This window comes from Bactrocera tryoni, unplaced genomic scaffold (genome assembly GCF_016617805.1).
Source record: "Bactrocera tryoni isolate S06 unplaced genomic scaffold, CSIRO_BtryS06_freeze2 scaffold_25, whole genome shotgun sequence".
Lineage (NCBI taxonomy): Eukaryota > Metazoa > Arthropoda > Insecta > Diptera > Tephritidae > Bactrocera > Bactrocera tryoni.
In genome coordinates this window covers 12,296,842-12,310,723 of record NW_024395977.1, presented here as the reverse complement: position 1 = coordinate 12,310,723, position 13,882 = coordinate 12,296,842, and the positions used below count along the sequence as shown (strand labels likewise).

At 35.3% G+C, this 13,882-nt stretch overlaps 1 protein-coding gene across 1 annotated transcript; it reads right to left on the bottom strand.

Annotated features, from left to right (window-relative positions):
• Positions 1 to 11,374: 11,374 nt before the first annotated feature.
• LOC120780925 (ATP-dependent DNA helicase PIF6-like) lies at positions 11,375 to 13,393 on the bottom strand. Its single transcript, XM_040113150.1, has 3 exons — positions 13,100 to 13,393; positions 11,910 to 12,492; positions 11,375 to 11,828 (listed from the first exon to the last, which is right to left on the bottom strand). Exons 2-3 carry the CDS (start codon positions 12,213 to 12,215, stop codon positions 11,424 to 11,426), a joined length of 711 nt encoding a protein of 236 aa, XP_039969084.1. The 5' UTR covers positions 12,216 to 12,492; positions 13,100 to 13,393; the 3' UTR covers positions 11,375 to 11,423.
• Positions 13,394 to 13,882: the final 489 nt, after the last annotated feature.

Genomic DNA, 13,882 nt, shown 5'->3' with positions numbered 1-13,882 from the left:
TCTAACAAACATTATACCAAATATGTCGTTTTGTGTATTTACATATATATGTATACTCCCTATATTTTGACATTTTTGTATAAAAAAGGAAAGAATGCCACGCAAAAAATTTCAGAGAAAATTTACTCCAGACAAGTTGCTCACACAATTTTAGGAAGTTGAAGGAGTTCCAAGAAAGCCCCTACCCTCAACTTCAGATATAGTTTGTGAGCAAATTTATAAAAATACAACCCACAGAAACTCAAATGGGCGCTATGGGATAACATTACCCTCTAAAACCCCAGAAAACATACAATTGAGCAACTCAAGTCACATAGCACATAGCTCTAGCTAAATTTTTTAGAAACGAAAGATCATTATCGAGAAAACCCGAAATAAAAACGAAATACGACAAAGCCATCAACGAGTATTTGGAACGCTGTCATATGACCAAAATAGAACACGACCCCATGGATTATACGAAAACGTATTATCTGTTACATCACGCAGTCATCAAACCTGATCGCATAACGACTCAACTCCATCATACTGGACCCATTCTGCAAGCAGACCTTGTAGTCCTAGTAGTAAAATGGCGAATGTTTCAATCCGTATTCAACGCAGATATTAAAAAAATGTATCGCCAAGTACTCGTTGAAAGCAAACACACTCCGTTTCAAAGAATCTTATTTAGGAAATCCCCTAACGACCCAATAGCAGATTTCGAATTACAAATTGTTACGTTTGGCACTAACAGTGCTCCATATTTAGCGATCCGTACCCTCCTCAAATTACCGGACGATGTACAAAGAACCCACCCACTGGCAGCAGATATACTTCGCAACGGAATTTACGTTATTGATGGCACGAGATGAACTCACTTCATCTTCGAAGTCCACCGGATTCGCTCTACGCAACTGGACCTCAAATGACCCAAAAGTCTTTCCTGAAATCCTATAAGAACACCTATTTGATACCAACTCACTCAGTTTACCAGAATCCAATAACAAAAAAACACTAGGAATCAGATGTACTGCAAAAAAAGATGCATTTTTTTTCTCATCAACCTTATTCAGGATAAAACGTTCTATTCTAAATGAGAAGTATTATCGATTATAGCAAAATTGTTCGACACAGCTAGTTTGCTCAGCCCTATTGTAGTCACAACTAAAATAATAATGCAACAGATATGGCGTCCTATACTAAAAGAGAAGTATTATCGATTATAGCAAAATTGTTCGACCCAGCTAGTTTGCTCAGCCCCATTGTGGTCACAACTAAAATAATAATGCAACATATATGGCTTGATTAATCCGATTGGGATGTATTTCCATCGACGGAAAAACTTCATAAAGGACTACGAAGCTTTAAATCTCATTGAAATTCCTGGATGGACATACATCAGCGATAATCAATTTTCATGGATTCTCTAACGCATCTGAAAAATTTTACGCAGCAGCTCTATTTATCAGTGTTTCCACAAACACAAATACCTGGACAACTCTTTTGGTATCCAAGACTCGTGTGGCTCCAATAAAAACTATATCGTTACCAAGGCTAGAACTTTGCGGAGCTGTTTTTCTGGCGAATCTGGTTGATGCGACTCTACCCCAAATAAGTATTAGCCAATACAATACTTACCTTCGGACAGATTCCACAATTGTTTTTTCATGGCTTAGTAAACCCCATGCACATGGACAACCTTTGTATCCCACCAAATTGGCACAAAAGGTTGGAACCGAAAATTGGACTCACGTCGAAAGTCCAGACAATCCGGCAGATCTAGCTACTCGCGGAAGCACACCTCTGGAAATGATTAATAATGACCTCTGGTGGCACGGACCCCAATGGCTAACACTCGACTCGAAACATTAGCCAGTTACCAAAAATCAATCGATACAAAATTGGAACTCCGGCCAATCTGGATAGATTCCCATCCTTACCCAAAGCCATTCGAGTTGTAGCATATTTGTTCCGATTTGGTTCGAATGCGTCATCCAGTAAATCACAATAGTCATACACAACCTCGGAAATAACTCCAGAAGAGTTCAACCCTACCCGCAAATTATTTTATTCCAAAAGAAGCATTTCCAGGAAGAGTGTGAAGCTTTAACCCACAAAACCAGCATACCCAAAAAAAGTACAATTTGACCCTAAACTCTTTAATCGATCTCAAAGGAATAATGCGAGTTAATGGTCGGTTGAGCAATTCAGCCGTATTATCATACATCGAGCGATTATACCACCCTATAGCAGTGGATTAACCAAACTACTCACCCAATTTACCCATTTAATAACCCTTCATAGCGGCAACCAGCTAGTCTTACGAGTTATGCGTCGTACAAAAAGCGCAACACTACTCAAATTCTGACAGCACTACCCGCGGAGCGTACCACCTTAACCCGTCCATTCGCAGCAACAGAAATCGATTTCGCCGGTCGCTACGACATAAAAAATTACACCGGCAGAACATGCTTGATCAGAAAAGGTTATGTATGCGTATTTGTTTGTTGTGCACCCGAAGCACAACCACAAACGCATTCATGGCTGCATTCGCACGTTCCTTTTTCAGGCACGGATGTCCCGCCGATCTCTATTCGAACAATGGTACTAATTTCGTTGGAGCGTCTAATCTTTTAATTAAAGATCGGCGAGGATTCATGAAGTCATTAAAAACTCAAGTAGCAACTAGTGAAGCACACGAAAACAACGACTGTCACTTTAATCCTTCAGAAGCTCCACACATGGGTGGACTCTGAGAAGCAGGATTGACAAGTTTAAAGGTACACTTAAAAAAGGTGACTCAGAACCAGAATTTCACTTTTGAAGAATTAGCTACCCTCCTAACCCGAATCGAAAGTTACTTGAATTCTCACATTTTAAGCCGATTAAGTGAAGACCCAACGAATTTGGAGCCTTGAACTCCAAGCCATTTCTTAACATGTTCCCCTTTACTAATCCTAGCTGAACCCAACTTAGAAGATGCACATCTAAGTATTGCACAAAGATGGCAGAAACTGAAGATACTCCATCAACACTTCTGAAAACGATGGAAAGAAGAATATTTGAAAGAATTCCACAAAAGATAATGTAAGTGGAAATACCCTCAACGCAATATAGACGTCAAAGGTATGGTAGTTATACGCCAAGAAACACTACCCCCAAATGAGTGGAGACTTGGTGGCGTCGAAAAAACTTATCTCGGTGCAGACAATAAAAAAAGAGTAGTTGATATACGTACCTCTCGGGGAACAATTACCCGCCCAATAACCAAAATAGTCACTTTACCAAATAATTAATCTTATTTCCTTATAGTTACATAGCCCCTCAAAGCAGTATGAAGCCAAACCAAATGCACAAACCAAAAGATCTACCAACGTTACTGGCCAAGCCGACCCGATCAAAGTGAAACACGATGGCAAATGGAACCAAATAAGAGCCTTAATTAACCCGACCCGAAAGGTGACTATAATTGCGTCAGTACTGATTCTAAGATTGAGGTTACCGAAAACGTACCTCGACACCCATCGTATATGCAAAGTCGTCGTACGATCATTAACTGATTTCGACTGGCATGTGCAAGTTAACTGCCTTCTGACGCATGATTTACCGACCCGACCTTATAATCCTTACTAAAGTGGCGAAATCATTAATAAGATCGACCACTTAGTGCTCACCGACCCTACGTTTTTCAAGAACGACAAAATCATGCCGCAACTAGGAGCCGACGTATACCCAAGGTTAATGAAACACGGAGGACTGTTTAATCCAGATAACAGCACCGTGATCGCACAAAACACCGCACTCGGTTGGAATTTAATTGGTGCTTGTGCGATTTAAACCCAGAATCTAAAAATATTTTTATTTGCAGACTTTGCAAGGCGGCCGGGATGTTCATACCAAATGAGCACATCCCTGCAGTGTAAAAAACACTCAACAGCGCTAACATAACGATGAAGAACAGAAAGACACAATAAAACGAATTACCAGAGCGGACGGACATACAGGCGCCAAAACAGTAGCAACAACTACAGCAGCAGAACCATCGAGGTATCAACGCGGGAAAAAGTAACCACATCAGGTTATATTTATATTTATTATTATATTTATATTAATTCTTATATGTATATTTACAATTAACCCTTAATTGTATATACTAACCCACCCATACTATACATACATATACTTGTATTACACCCTCAAATCTACAAATTGGAATTGTTATTGAAATCTTATAATATTATTTTTTTTTTCACACGGGCAAACACAACGTCCTCGACAGTTAGCTTTCAATCTATACGGACGTGTTCTGAGGCGCTCCGTGAAAATTTTGAAAAAAATAAAACAAAATAAACAAATATCTAAACAGTGCTTAAGTGCAAGCGTTACGCAATAACGCCGAAAGTGATAATCAAAACATAAAATATCAGAAAAAAATTAAATTGTGTACAAACAATAAACATAATAAAATAACAAATAACCAAGTAAGCCAAGTAGGCCGTAGGCATTCTCTGAAAAAATTTCATGGCGGCACACTGAATAAGAATAAACCGGAGGTTTGAACATGCTATTTAATTTGCCTTACTAAGCAATGGTTCAGGCGACGATGCAAAGGATACCACCACAGTCGTTATGCCAAACCACCTCCAATATATTTGGGCGAAAGTAGCAGTAATACTCTTGTTCCGAAATTAATTGAAATTTTAGGTACCAACAATTTCCATATAGTGCCTTTGAAATAAGACAATATAGACGAAACAAAAATTCAGTCCTACACTGAAAAAAGTTTTATGGAAATTGTAAAATTTTTGTCAAATAAAAACCAGATCTATTATTCGTATCAACTGAAGAACTCTAAGGGCCTAGTTGTTGTAATTATGGGTACGAAGTCAAAGAAGCATTGGAAGAATGCGGTTTTGGTATCACAAGGAGAGTTGCAAAGTAAACAGGACTTAAAAAAGAAAAGGGACAAACGGTATTTTCGGCAAAATCAATTTACTTTATTCAAAATAGTATCTTTCTTCTTCAATACAGCTTTTTGCACGGTCCAAAAGCATATCGAAAGTGAAGGACGATATGACCAAATATGGTTTTTATAAGCGGCTTGAGCACTTTTATTACAACTAACCCCGCCACGATGTAAAAATTGTACTTTACGAATTCAAAGCCAGTGTGAGCAAAGGAAGTATCTTTGTAACAAAGCAGATGAATTACCAGTCGACCTATTCAAATACGGCGTCGAAGATCTGACAATCTGCATGAATCAGCTTCTTTGCAAGATATGGTCTGATAAAAGTATGCCCGATGATAGGAACCTAAGTATGCTTTGCCCAATCCAGAAAAAAGTGGATCCCACAATCTGTGCCAATTACCGTCGGAGCTGATTGAACCTGATCAGCTTTAGATCTGGAACATCTACTTTCGATCAGACTTTCACCATGCGCCAATGCGAAAAGACCCTTGAATCGACACACACCATATCTTGGTCGATTTTAAAGAAGATTTCGACAGCGCGAAACCTAACTGCCTATATTGCGCTATGTCTGAACTTGGTGTTTCTGCAAAGCTGAGCAACAACAAAAACTCCGTCAGGATAAAGAAAGATCTCTCCGAACCGTTCGATACTAAGCAAATGTTTCAGACAAGGAGACTAAAAGAGTGTTCATTGGTCTCAACAACCGCCCCTTTAGTTCCGCGTTCTCCATACCGGGTAAGGAAGCGAAGCGTATTGGTCTGATTGCGATTCTCATTGCATTCGCTACGTCACTGTTGACAGGCATAACTATTAAGTCGTCGTTAATTTCATATAACTTGGAACCAGCATCAATACCACTAACAATATCAGCCTTGAAATCCGATGGAGAATCAATTTTGCCAACAGTTCCTACGAACAAAGACCAAACTCTACTAGTCCTGCTATAAAGTGCGCAGGCGTGGACAATGGCATCATGTGATGAGTCGGCCTTTGGAGTGTTCGGGAGAAAGGTTTTGCGGAAGATTCATGGTTCGGCAACGGCGACTACCGCACTCGATGCAACAGTGCGTTGTAAGAGATTGACATATTTCAACGAATGAAGGGACAGCAGCTGAGATGGCTAGGTCATGTTGTCCGGAAGAAAGAGAACATTCTAGCTTTGAAGGTTTTCGATTCTGTGCCCGCTTGTGGAAGCAAATGAAGAAGGAAAGCTTAACTCCGTTGGAGAGATCAGGTGGAGAAAGCCATGACATACTTTCATTTCATATCTTGCTTTTAGAGCTTAGTAAGCCAAATTGAAATTGTTGTCATTTATTGCGAAGTGTTTTACTATAACGTCTGCTTGAACCTACTTTTGCTTTGTGATAAAATTTTGTGCTTGTAATAATTACAGGTGGTTGATGTATAGGGCTGTAAACATGTGGTGGAAGGACAGTCATTCCGTATAACCTCCACGAAATGTTTCTGCCTCACATCAAAAAACCTGTAGTGAATGCCTGAACTTGCATCTAGTCTTTGTATTTGGGTCAGCTCTACTCTCGGATGTGGAGTAGGTGCAAATAATTCTATTAGCTTTAATTGATCGTAAGTAGTGGCTTTTGTTTCTTCATACTAATATAAACAGTTTACGTAATATGTACGCCGATGATTTAAAGTTTTGTGGTATCTAATTCGTTAAATTCTACTATGGAGGCATCTGACGCTTGGAGATTGGTTCAAAAATTGCTTAGACTATTATTTTTACACGAAAAAAATACTATTCACCACGTGCCTTTCTTTCGGAAACACAAATTGGAAATGATGGTATGCGAGGGCTTTATTAGAGCCGGTGTGAAAATTATCGGCCAATATTTGAGTTATATCACTGAAAATTACATAACATGTTTTGCTCATAACAGCTTCTCTTTTAGCCTGTAATATAATAGATACAAGCTGGAGAAATCAATATATATTTTTTTAGTGAAATTGTGAAAAAGTAACAAACTTACTCACTCACAACTTTCACCTTTATAATAGCAGTGTGAGGTTACAAGGTTACGACAAGTATTTACCGATACTTTTTTCGGTTTTGACTGTGACAATAATTACAAGAACACTTTTATAATCGTGAAACGGTTTATATTGAAAAGATTTGATGAAAGTAATAGAGTAATACTGTCCGAAAATATTTAATTTTCAAATAATTAAATTTACTTTTTGCAACATAATTTCTAATTCAGTAGATGGTTGTATTTATTTTATTTCATAAGCAATGAAGTGTGCAGTATTATGCGAATAACTACATAAGTTTTTCAGTTTTCTTATGGATAAAACTATAATTTTATTTAAATTCATCACAATTATGAATAATGTATGTATGTATATATTTGAGTATAATAAAAGAAATTACTTCTTCGTCGCAATCACTTCAAATCTGTTGTAATAGATAAATGTATTTATTTAAAAACGACCCAATTACAGGGTGGAGAACAAACGGGGCAACAAAAACAAACCGTAATAACTTTTTTATCTCTCTTTATATTTATATTATTATTGTATATTAAATTTTATTTTATTTTTTATAATTAATTATTTTTAAAAATTATTATTAATATTTTATTTTATTATTATATATGTATACGTAAATTACCTTCATGCTAAACCACGCATATGCGAAATGAAGGGTTGTAATTTTGGATTTTGTTTTATACACCTCTTGCTTAATAAAACCTTATAAAAAGTCCGGTGCAGTCAGGTCAGGTGACCTTGGGAGCCAACGGAAAGTGGAGTTTCTTGATAATTATTTGTTTTCAAATTTTCGTTCGAGGTCCGCAACCATTCTGGCTATGTGTGCAGTTGCTTCATCATGCTGAAACCAAACGCTACTGAAAAGGATAAAACTTCTTCACAGAGCTATGGCCCGACAATACACCTTAATGAAACTGTGCAACACACAATGACTCGTTCTGGATGAAGTTCCGTCTTGTGGATTTTTCTTCTTCTGTACGCGCGTAGACACCGCCCAGCCCAGTTAACCACGAATCTCACATCCACTTTGCTTCCTTTGTATGGCCACTGTAATAAACGCCACAAGGATCTACTCATTTCCGTCTTTCTCTTATCAGCCTTTATTTTTACGAGGACATCAACCAGCTGGGCAGCGACACCTTCCCAATTAAGGGACCAGACATTTCAGGTGCATGCCCCTAAATCGTAATCCTTAATGCATAGTCGCCAGCAAAAGGGGGATCCTTCGTCCGAGGCAGTTTTTTCCTATTCTCATGGATGCTTCGCCCTCTCACTTTAGCTTGTCTTCAAACGGATGTTTTCAGCTACCCAGAAGATACTTGGTCTAAGATCGGAAGTTGTGAGCTTCTTGAGCCATATGTAAAAGAATCGTTTCTTGGTCACTCCCAATTGAATTGCGCTCATTACAGTGTAGTTGGAAAGGCCATACCAGGTCATTAAGCATTTCAACGATGTATCGCACACAGATCAATGGAATACCGAGGAGTAAAATGAAGGTAGTTCATCGGGAACGCTTGCAGCGTGTGGTACCGCAAATATGTCTAATCAGAACGAGCAGACTTAGGTGGAGGGCAATGTGACAAACACGAATCCTAGAACATAATAAAATCGATGAAGAATTACCAGAATTAACTTGACAGCAAAATTCGTAATTGCCACAATGTTCGGATGGCGATGTTTTGGTAACAATCTACTACAAAAGGGCTTCCCGATCTTGCAACAGGGTTAGTTCTAATTAGAGTGTTGCTTAGTAAATAGTTTTAAGTAAGAAATTGTATACACGAATAACGAGTAATGAGGATTAAGTTGTTAGAATAATAAATAATAATGTTATAGCCATTTAGTTAACTCTTTTATTTAACAATCCAGTGATCGAACTGAAGAGTGACTTACAAGGTAAACGATTTATCGAGAAACCTGTTACAACAAAGGAATTTGTTGCCGGCATTCAAAGTCATTAATAAGAAATGTAAAGCAATGAAAATTAAAAACAACGGTGAATTTAGATTTATGTATTTGATGAAATGTTTAGTGATGTGATGCTTCATAGTATTATTTTATAACTGAAAATTATACAAAAAAACATTTATTTATTGAAAGCTGATAAGTTTAAATCATTATATTAAGTATTGACAAGTCAAAAGTTAGTTGTTTTAATAAATCATAAAAACCATAAATCGGCACCAGTAATTTGATTTCTCTAACAAAATTAAATGAAACTTCTTTGTAGAATAATTGTACTCATCGTATGATTATTTTGATGTGACATTTGGCACAGATACATATCATTGATAGTCATACAAACCTAGGCAAAAAAAATTTCGACGAATGCGTTTTCGCGTGAAATTTAAATTAAAAATTCTTACTATTTTTTGCCCATATATCACAACAAACTGCAAGGCTCACCGTTTGCAGCGTATCTGGACACATGCATCGAAACTAGAATAGGACTTTAGCTTTATGAATAATTTCGAGACATTTTATAAGCTTAGAATTAAATTTCTTAAGAGAACTCACTAGTTTCAGTCAACGCTCACGAAATAAATAATTTTAACACACAGTTCTAAAATTAAAGCTTACTAATTAATAAATACATTTAATAATAAAAATGCAATCTTCGAATTCGATATTTTATTACTGTTTTCTTTTATATCTTTGAGTTTCGTCTAACCGATTTATACGGTAACTGTTTCAGTATTGTAGCATTTAGAGATGAAAATACGTACACTGTTTTATTGACAGCTTTTTACATAAAATAAATTAACGTATTTTTATATAGTAGTATGTTTCGTGTTTAAATATATAGACTTCTTAAGTAATTTATTTCTTGAATTTTCGATAACGGTATGGTATAAATTATAGTTGATATATAATATTTCTTTCCTAAAAAATGGTTTAAAATTTGCTTACGCAATACTGTTACGCAATACGCAAAATACACCATTTAGCTGGACTCTGACAGGCTCTACATAAAGTAATGGATCATCAGATATCAACCGAACCAACTTCGCCCAACATTAAATACGAAACAGGAGGAAAAAAGGAGCAGTTTTCCCGCGTTTTCTTAAAGCGAGCCGCATAAAAAAGGTGAAATCACTTTCCATAATCTAAAAGTTAGAAATACTTTTATGAAGTGGAAAAAAATTGTGCAAATATTAACACAATATCACGCTACCACAAAAGAGCAGGGAAACGATACACGGATACACAGAACATCTACCCACAACACAAAGGAGATAACTCAACAGCAAAAGGTTAATATACTAATAATTATACTTTTACTAAAATTTAATAATCCGAAGATATACATGAAACAATAACATTCATTGTATACTAGCTTACCCGGCGCGCTTTGCTGCGCAGTTCGTAAATATATTAATAATTTATTCAATTTTTTTAATATAAATATTTATCGGCTATTATACTTCATTTAATTTTTTTTCATTATAGACATTTTTGTCATCTTCTTTTTAAAAATATTGAATATTCAAATATGCGATAAATTTGCCAAAGCAATTGCCTATTTTCAGATTTTATGAAATATCCACAAACGACAAATCTAAATTTTTATTTATTTGACGTTTGAGTGTAAACAAAAACATAAGAGAAACAAAAAAATAAGCATTTGACATGAATGAGTAATGTCACATTATATTGTTACTTGAGCAAAAATCAACTTATTTAGCAAACAAAAAAACCTAGCCTACAATTATATTCTGCGATAATAATTACTCTGTATTTGAAAATAATGTGATTTTCCATTCATAAAAGTGTAATAAAACAGTAAGTTAATAGCCAAACAAAAAAGTCAATAACAAATACAATATAATTCTATATAATAAAAAAAAATTTTTATTTCCAAAGTATACCATACAAAAAATTACGATGAAAAGATTCGATATGAGAAGAACATTCCATTCTGATTATCTTCAGGAAAAAACAGTTGTTGTTCAGTCGATTGATAGCCCATCGTGCGTCACCGTAAAATTCAGACCGGAAGAAAGGGAATACCAGGATGTAGAGCAAATTCTGAATTGACGATTAGCAAATATCAAGCCAAGTAATGGGAAATACTGGTCGCGAGACGCTATCAAATATTTTGAAGAAATTGCTTTGAATGAATCTTTCACTATGAAAATAATGAAACAAATAGACGAAATCTTTTTCATAAATTTAGACGATTATGAATTAAGGATGAGGATTGACCAAGATATTGTTGATAAAGGTTATGCAGTTCATGAGAATGCATTCGTACGATATTATCCATTTACTCCAAAAAATTGTTATAACGCTAACATTGAGAAGCGTACATAAATACGAATAATAAGAAAATTGTCATAGCGATTCAATAAAAAATTCAACAAAGTAATACTCTTCAAACTTTGAAAGTATTTATTCTTCAGTTTCCTCTTATTTTTACATAAGCGTATATAATAAATTGTAAATCTCAAAAATTCGAGTTCTAATCTAAAACATTTTGATAAACAACGTTTTTAGTTTTACTGTCCGGTGCATGAATGAATAAACGATGTGCAGTACCGACTCTCGAACATGCAACATATAATTGCCCATGTGAAAACCACGATTCTTCCAAATTTACTCCGCATATTTGAAATGTTTGTCCTTGTGCTTTGTTAATAGTCTTGGCAAATGATAAACGCACCGGAAATTGCAGACGTTTGAAATCGAATGGCATGTCTGTTGGAATCATTAGAATACGTGGTATAAGCACATTTTCGCCTTTCGCTTTGCCATTGAGTATAGTTGCTTCAATCAAATTTGGCATTAGCTTCTTTATTACCAGTCGTGTACCATTACACATTTTTGGAGGATTGATATTCCGTAGTAATATGATTGGTGAATCGACCTTAAAAATGGAAGCAATAATATATTTCATTGAACATCCTTACAGATTTATATTCTGTAATGATTAAAGTAATGAACAAACCTTTAAATTCAAAAGATGTGGCGGTGTACCAGGTGGGTCCAATGAATTCAGAAATTCAATTGGATAATTCACAGCTTCCTTTTCATCCATAACGCTGTCAATGGATTTATAAGTTATGACTTCACCTGGCAGTTTTTTTTGAATTTTGAAGTTCATTGCATTGACCTGTATATTCTTCGGTGCCAATATTGAACATTCTGCTAACCAATCATGGCTTCTGTGATTCTGAATGATATTTGTGAAAACGCATTCGACCAATTCTTCTTGCTTGCAAAATTGTTTGGTATACATAGTTTTGTTGATCATTTAATTTGTCAATATTTGATTGCACAAATTCAATCAATTCGTCACAATTGAATTGTTGTTCACGTTGCAATTCTTGATCCATCAAATCATGCATCGGACGATCAGGTGAAATCATAGATAACTGTGATAATGCTTTATGCGCAATTTTGAGACACATATCTTCAATGATTATTAATGCTTCATTGCATGTAGCATGTATTTCAATTTAAGCGGCAGACCCGAATGCCAATGGTAACTTTCTTACTTTCTTAGGGAAGGAGTCGTCATATACAGCATCCTGATTTCATTTCGCCATTTCCCGCCCAAAAAAAAAGAATTGAATCATCAATCGATACTCGTATTGTGTACCCAAAGAAAATTTTTCTGTAGGTAGTAAAGAAATCGTATGAGGTCAAGTGTAGAGAATACGATAGATTAGGCACCAGTTGTTATCCTAATTTGAGTTTTCTGCTGCTACAACAACAAAATCATAAAAATAAACTTATATGTAACTAATCAAAAACGCATATACAACTACGTTAAAACTCATTAAAATTTTTTGACGGTCACTCTTAAATGATATTAGTAAACTTATTCAGAACCCCCGATTTCAATGTGCGGTTTCCCATTGAAAAACAAGAATTTAATTTACACAGTGTATTGCTTGTTTTTATAATCATAGAGCGGTCAGGTTAAGTACTTCATAAATGGTATTTTTCCTTTACAATATTACTTTAAATTTTATGGTTTAAAAGACAAAGTATTAGCTTTTATATTTTAGAGGGAAGCTCAATTATGATAATATAAATGCGTCGCTTATGTTATATAATTACGTGAATAGTTAACTGATGTTAAATTGTTTAGTTGAACATACATGTAAGTGTTTTTAATGACTTAATACACACCTGAGATAGTAAGATGTTTTCGTGTTTATCTAATTTTTTGGTATTGAGTCGCTCTTTCGTACTTGAATGACTTTTGTCTTCCGATAAGATAGGACTGGGTACATAAATTGCACATTGCCACTCTGTGCTTGCTGCAAGTAGATCACAGTCTGAGGGAGCAAAGCATTTCCACCAGAAAGAAAACGGAAAAACAATGAACAGAACCACGTTTATAAAAAATCTGCGACTGTCGGAAGAGTCTTCATATCTCTTGCCACCTTGTACAAAATCAAATCCACACCGATCAATAGAAGTTGAAAAAAACCTTCCAGTCAATGCTTTTAATAGACCTGAAATTAAAAATATAAATATATATGAATGTATATTTAAATTTCCACATTTTGGCAAATAATAAATATTATATGTATAATAATTAGCTGTATACTTTGACATTTTCATAACGTGTATCCACAACTGCGAAAACCCCTTGTCTGCATATTTTTAGAATTCATGAGAAATTGGATTGTAATTCGGCGGCCTTTCTAATGAATCTTTTTATAGCACACCCAAAATGTAATTAAATATAATTAATTTTTAAACTCTCGAAAAATATTACGCAAAAACTAAGGATTTTTTGCCATTGTACGTATATGGTATATTGTTTGTAAGCCCTTAAATATATCGGGACACTTAAATCTATATAAATAAAAATGAATTGTTGTTCGTTAGTCTGATTAGATTAAAATGTTTGTCGTAGTCCAGGGTAGGTCTAAACGGTGAGCAAATAAGGAAAAATTACGAGTA

Excerpts from the sequence above, each read along its gene's own strand:
- LOC120780925 (XM_040113150.1), bottom strand. The coding sequence starts at position 12,215 with ATGATCAACAAAACTATGTATACCAAACAATTTTGCAAGCAAGAAGAA. Across the intron at positions 11,829-11,909 it reads CACATCTTTTGAATTTAAAG|GTCGATTCACCAATCATATT; the intron begins GTTTGTTCATTA and ends TCCATTTTTAAG.